We start from the raw sequence: 7287 nt of genomic DNA, 5'->3' as shown, positions 1-7287 counted from the left end.
GTATAGAGCTTCAAGGAGATTATGTTGAAAAATAAAAAAAAATTTACCCAAAAAAAATTGTTTTTATACTTCATTCTAAGGACTTATTAAACTACCCTCGTACTTTAGAAAAAACTGGCAAGGATTGGAACAGGAGAAAGCACGTATTAAGTTGCTTTACTTTTCAAACAAAATAACAAATTTTCATTTTTTCAAGCTTTTAAAAACAATTTTATTTACATTCGCATGTTCTATCTTTGATGTTTTCATTCTGAGTTAAACACCTTATCCTCCCTTTTTATGTCAGAAGCTGTCACAAACTTACAATAGGGCGGCCCCTATTCGAGTAAGCCCGATTTAAGCACTGCTTAACTTCGGTGATCAAACAAGAAGCTTTACATAATTTCATATTGCCCAGTTGATAAATTAAATCTTGGCTTTCGATTGATATGAAATTACATAATTCATTCATGATTTTTTACTATTATTAATTTTCCCTTAATTTTCACAGCGTTCACACAAATTAGAAAAATATATTCATGAATTTAAATGATATAATTAGTGATTTGAAGGATGTATCCAGTCTGGTCAAGAAATCCTTATCGTCAGGGTGAAAAACATTCTGTTTTATGTTTTTGAATAACAAATCGTTAAAAGTACAACTCTGCTTGGAATTATCAAGTCTGTAATACAATCAGAAACATACTCGTACACTGGCAAATATGACAAGGTCTCGTTTCTTATGTGTGAAATGTGATCAGATTTTTATTATCAAGAAGCCTTGATTTCATGCTCAGGCTCAGAAATAATCAAATTAACGACTATTTCCATGTAAAATGGGGTGCATTATATCTCGATTGAATTGCTTAAGGAAAAAACGAAGATATATGGTTCTATTTTCCAAAAGAGAACATTGTCTCTTGTTTATTTCGTATTGAATTATTGTTCATTTTCTAATTTGTTATTGAGGACATTGATAACCTGCTTGAACTTCATGACATTTGTTCTATTCAGTTTCAACATATCCATAAATGAAAATGTGGAATAATTTATTTTTCTAATTTTCCAGGAACTTTACTCGGAGATCTGCGAACTGATGAAACAACGCACTTTGATTATGCAATCAAGAAATAATTTATATTTTACAGCCTGGTCGAATAAAACCTAATTTGCTTAACCGAGTTACATATTTTTTATGTAAATATGAAAAATATATGACACCATTAGGTCTAATGAAGAGTGCCCGATTTTTTATCTTACTTTTAGATCATTATCAGTACTATGTACGAAATTTTCATTTGTATTTTTACAATAATTATAATAAATTTTCATTTTTTGTATTTTTAACTTTAATCTGATTTCGATCAATATTTAGGTTTATAGTTATTTTGGATATTTTAAACGTAAACTCTTAATTGACGTCGATATTTGTTGTTTAAGTCTGTCAATCATGAATGGATTGAGGAGAAATTAATGTATTGTGTTTCGTCACGCATAATTAACAATAAGTTTGATATGACTTGAACGCAAAGTTTTATCTCAAAGAATACGCAAGCGAAACGTTATTCGTTATCATTATAATTAGATAATAATGCAAGTAGAATTTTCCTAAATTATACTTATTAATTAATTTTTCAATATTAGCAGACATTGCAAAAATACAGAATGAATTTTTCATTTCTATCTGAAAGTATAAAAGTTCAATTTTTATTTCTTGTATTCTTTCTTTAATATTGAAAACAAAAGAATGTTGTTCCGTAAATACCATCAAAGAGATTATTTTTCATATGTGCACTCATTGAACATTTTTGTCGGCATAACGGAAATTCTCGTAACGGTGATTTTAGTAATGAAATCTTTTTCGAGACTTCAATAAACTTAAGTAAATTTGGCCACTTTAAAAGAATGTGTCTATTCGTTTTTATGAATAATAAATCTTATACATACAACTTTAAATTTCTGAAATACCAAAAATAAAATTAGGACATAGATTTAGATTTTCAAACTATGAGTAACAATGTAATTGTCGAAATAGAATAATTTTGTAATTTTAAGTTCATTTGAAATTAAGAACAGCATTATCCGTATATCAGACAATTATTTTCTTTGGTATTTCAAAGACTTTCATCTTTATTAATGATGCATGGAATTCAAAATTTTTATCATGAGATATAATTTTAGTTTTATGTGAATAATTAAATTTGGATAAAATTAGTTAAATATTTTCTAAAGCAACTGCGACACATATTTTCTCCAAGTAATACCAAATCATTGTCGCAATTTGTGCAACACTGTTTTGTACTTCACAACAACTTTTGGTCTAAAAAAGAACTCCAGTTGAAAATATTTGTACTTTGACGTTTTGTTTGTGCAATGATAGAGTAAAACTCTTAGACGGAAAAAAGTAAGAAATCTTAAGTTTGAGGAATAAGAAGAACCTTGATATATTGTAATCAAGTACATTTTCTTGAGCCAAGAAAATATTAATATTTACAAATGTTCTTTTGGGTTTTCTCGTTCAGAATTTATTTCTTTAGATATTTTTCCTATAAAATGTAGTTGCCCATTGGTAGTTTAAGTTAAAAAAATTATATTTTCAATTTGTGTAAAATTGTCGGTATAAAGATAACTGAAAAGGGGTTAACAAATTTTATTTAATATAACTTCGTGCAGAGTTTTACAGGTATTAATTGTAAAATGTCTTTTTTAGGGTTTCCTTCGTTGATAAATATATAAAAATATACAGCCGCGTACATGATATTCAAATTTATTTATCATTTCTTTATAAGTTACGATAAAATAATTTCTTAAAAATAAGAAGAATATTCTTTTACATTTCTTATTTTTGAAAAAAAATTATTATTGTTTAGAGAGTACCAGGTTGTCAAACATGATTAAGTATCGTATAGATTTCGTGTTCTTCCGAGTTACGTTTATAAATCTGTGTAATGAATCAGTTAACAAATAATAAAAATAAATAGATTCCTTTTATATAGTTTGCTTTTAAAGTTACATAAAAAGAATCTTGAGAAAATTCAGAAAGATATTGGAACCTTTTAGATAAGTCAAAAAAAAATATATCTAAAGAAGATAAAAAAAAAGTTTTTTCATCATACAGAATATCAACAAATTGCCGCAAAAGTTTCGAGTCACCTTACAAAGTATTTAAAAATATTATCTTTAAAAATAATTTTTTTAGATAAAAAATCATTGAGAATTTGTCAAGGAATCTTAAGAAAAGTCATTTGTTATCTTTAAACCTTTCCAAATTATTAAAAAGATTATTTTAAATCTTTAAAAATCTACATGAAAAAAATTGGAAATCCTTACGAGTTTTAAATTATTTCTGAATTCTTTCAAAACTTTTAAATATTTCTTTAAGTAAATCGAATTTCTCTTCGAGTTGGCATTCTTGTACAATTTTTAATTTTAACTTTAAAGTTTTTTATATTTTTTTCCTTCAAAAATCAGGGAATGCATTTGAAAATTTCTGACATCTTTTATAATTTGCTCTTAAAATTTTTTTTCCAATAAAAAATTATTTGAAATTTACTCATACATCTTAAGAAACTTTTTTATTCAATTGAAATCTTTCAACATTCTGAACGAATTTTTTCCAAATATTCTAAATTTTACATTGTCTATTTATTTCTTAAATCTCGAGAATTTTTAAAGTATTTTTGAATCATTTCAAAACTCTAAATATATTTTAAACTTACTCGAATTATTACTAAAATGTTGTAATCTTCCGAAATTCAACAATTTTGCTTTTAAATCTTTTAAATTCTTTTTTGAAATTGTAGGCAATCATTTGAAATGGTTTTTCAAACTTTCTCCTAGAAATTATCATTGAAAATAAAAAAAAATTAATTCAATTTGCATATTGAGAATAAATACTCATTCTCGTGAAACATTACAAAAATAAAAAAATTAATTTTTTTAAATATTTCAAAAGCTTCATTTAAAAAGTTTGAAATCTTCACAAGTTCTAAATCATACTTGATTTTTTAAACTTCTAAATATCTCTTAAACAGATTCCAATTTTGTCTAAAATGTTGTAAAATTTTTTAATTGATAAATTTGCTTGCAATCATTTGCATTTTATTTCGAAATTTCAAAGGAACGTTCGAAATATTTTAGAACGTTTTTTAATTTTTAGAATTTATTTTTCAAAATAAAAAAGCATTTTAAATTTTCCTATGAATCTTAAGAAACTCCTAATATCCGCTTGAAACCTTTTAATGTTATCAAACTTCTGAATATATTCTGAAATAATTAAATTTTTGTTTATTTTAAAAGCCTTTGCGAAATATTACGAAATTTTACAGCTTAGAATTAACCTTTTGAATTAAAACCTAAACCATTTAAAACATTCCGAAAAATCGTATTGGTGATACTGGTATTTTTTAAAAATGTTTCTCATTTATCTAAGACTGTGAAAAAGTTGATAAATTAATTTTAGTATCAAAATCTTAAGAACAGAATAATTTCCCAATATTCAAAAATCCTTTACAATCAAAATTTTTGCTTTTATCAATAATGTTTAGAAACGTTTATAAATCAGTTTTACCATAAAATTAAAATTACTTATTTTAAATTTTAATTTAGGAAATTTATCTTGCAGAAAATTTGTCACATTTATCACTAGTTAAACAAACTAAAAACAGTCATTAAAAGTAATAATCTCGTAGTTTGTCAACTAATCAGATTTCAACAACAATGTTTACGAGATCAATTTAACTACAATTTAAAAAAATATATACTTATTAAGGCAATACATAATAATGAACTATTATTGTTATAGATTACTTAATTTGAATTGAGTGATTAAATTAATTAATTTTACAATGAAAGAAAACATAATATTCCCAGACTTTTTCTTGCTTCAACAAACACAGCTAAATTGCTCAAACCCAAATTTTTTAAATAAATTCAAATAATTGTATTCTCACCTGTATCTGTCAAATTTAGCGTATTTTTTCCATTCCTGTGGATTGCTCCTGTAAGCGGCCATAATATCCTTAACCCTGTCAATATTGACATTATCGGACTTAAATGCCTCGTTCAAATGTTGAATAACTTCCTTCAGCGTTAATCCTTTCGTGATCACCTTGTTACATGGATAATCGTACAGGGGTGATTCGCACTTTTCGCTAAACACTTCCATCTTCTTTCTGAGAAGAAATCAAACACTTTGAACTCAAAACTTAAAAAAATCAAGTGCTCTCTAATGTAAATCTCATTTGTGTTTGTACGCTTGGAAACTTTCGTCTCACCTGTTCATGCAACTGTTCAGGTATGGAGAACGCGCGATAAATGGAAAAACTGGTTGTGTTAGAGCAATTATGAAATAATTTTCGTTATGAGTAGACCCGATGAAAAAATAATTGCGTGAACAAGAACGTGCGCTTAAGTGTCGACTGAATGAAGTGCAAGGACTAAGAACCAAGAACCTATGCCGAGTGACTTACATGCCGTACAAGAAGTACTCCCTACTCCATGATTCACTAATGCTGATATCGCCCGTGACGACCAAGGGATTCAGTGGGGCTGTTTTCCTAATGAGTAAGTCCGCCGTAATTTATGGTAGTCTCTAAATTTCAGGTAAGAGCCGTAAGCGGTGCTCACGAATTGCGGTCACGGTCAGGATTTTATCTGCAAGCTTTCGGGCCCTCTTTATTTTCTTCCTGAATTCCGCTCACGGTACCATTTAGGTAGGTGCACAAGAACTCCGCCCATTTAGATTTGTGTGATCCTCTTCTTCTACTTTGCTAAACTGACCTACTGATTATATATGAATTTTCCTAGACTCAGCTTTGTGCATCTACTTTTATGCAAGAAATTTTTTTAAACTTTTAATTCATTTTGACTAACCAACAATTTTTGGTGTAACAAAAAAACCTTTTTATAAATATTTACACATTTGAACATTTTTCCAAGCACAGACTCTATTTTCTTAGCAAAGTCAACTAAAAATGCATTTGATATGATACTTTGTTATGATACTTTACTAATTGATAAGAATAGTTAATTATTTGAACAATTTTTTTTCACTTAATCTTTGTACTTGGAAGCCTTACGGAGAATAAATAAACATCAAAATCTATTGGAAATTGGTTTGAAGACGGAATTTGTCCACAGGAATGCAATTCTGTGGGGGAAAAATTACGTAAAATGCATGGATTGCCGTGGTGGAAATTTTTTTGATAAAATGCACAACAAATTTAAAATTTTTTTTGCGGGAATTCGCAGATAAATACAGTAAATTACAATCAAAGTTATAGGAAAGTACAACATTTTTCTATTATTATGATGAATTTTGCACATTTTTGTTGTATTTTACTGTATATTATATTTGATTGTAGTTTCTATTTTCTATAAGAATTCACAAAAAATACAACTACAAGAATCTACAGGAATTTACAGAAATCCTAGGTCGAAGAAGATAAAACTTTTTGACAGCAAATAAAAATTGAACAATTAAGAATGATTTCATCAAAGTTAGTGAAATTAATAGATTCGAATTCCAGAAGATTCAAATTTTGTCATTTGATGTTATAAAAACTGAACTGCAAATTGAAACACTCAAGTTGGAATAATTTGAATTTTAATCTTTGAAAATTAAAACTTAAGATTTGTTATTCAAGCACTCGAAGATTTACGCGTATAAAATAGAAAGTTTTAACACTTTGTTATTAAAAATGTAGTTTTTTCGGCCAAAAATGCAACTGGTCGAAAGATAATCTTTTTGGTTTAAAATTGAACTGTTTTGTTGAAAATCTGTCTTTTTTCAAAAATAATTTATGATTTAAATTTATTTCCTAAAACTTCGTTGATCCATGAGGGCAACCGAGCTGGTCCCCTGCGGGGGCTCGTATGGCACATCCATATTGTGAGACTTCGATTTTCAGAAAAGTGACATTCAATTATTGACAGAAAGACATTGTCTGTAAGTCTGAACTCATGAAACTTTAAAGTTTGTCGTGTTGAAAAAATATTCACCCTTTAGACTTTGAAATTTGAATCGTTGATCCGTGAGAGCAACCGAGCTTGGTCCCCTGCGGAGCCCCTACGGAACATTCATATTGTGAGAGTTCGAATTTCAGAAAAGTGTCATTCAATTTTTGACAGAAAATCATTATTTGTAAGTCTGAACTCATAAAACCTCAAAATGAGTAGTGTCAAAAAAATATACGTCCTTTGGACTTTGAAATTGATGCCTGTATGTATGTAATTCTGTTTGTATGTCTGTAAACAAATTCAATAACATTCTTTTCGAACAATGCCAGAAAGATGCTGTTATTCCTA

General features: G+C 27.6%; 1 protein-coding gene across 2 annotated transcripts in view; it reads right to left on the bottom strand.

Annotated features, from left to right (window-relative positions):
- Positions 1-5446, bottom strand: part of LOC117174978 (cysteine dioxygenase type 1) — a 25536-nt gene extending 20090 nt beyond the window's left edge. The window contains exons 1-2 of one of the 2 annotated variants that reach the window (XM_033364457.1): positions 5256-5446; positions 4932-5171 (exon numbers count right to left, since the gene is read on the bottom strand). In XM_033364457.1, coding sequence (XP_033220348.1) covers positions 4932-5146 — 215 coding nt within the window. In that variant the 5' untranslated portion in view covers positions 5147-5171; positions 5256-5446. The remainder of the gene's footprint in view (positions 1-4931; positions 5172-5255) is intronic. The other variant, XM_033364456.1, reaches the window with a different exon arrangement.
- Between the last annotated feature and the right edge of the window lie 1841 nt (positions 5447-7287).

This window comes from Belonocnema kinseyi, chromosome 6 (genome assembly GCF_010883055.1).
Source record: "Belonocnema kinseyi isolate 2016_QV_RU_SX_M_011 chromosome 6, B_treatae_v1, whole genome shotgun sequence".
Lineage (NCBI taxonomy): Eukaryota > Metazoa > Arthropoda > Insecta > Hymenoptera > Cynipidae > Belonocnema > Belonocnema kinseyi.
Note: the sequence above shows the minus strand (reverse complement) of the source record. Positions and strands in the feature narration are given on the sequence as shown.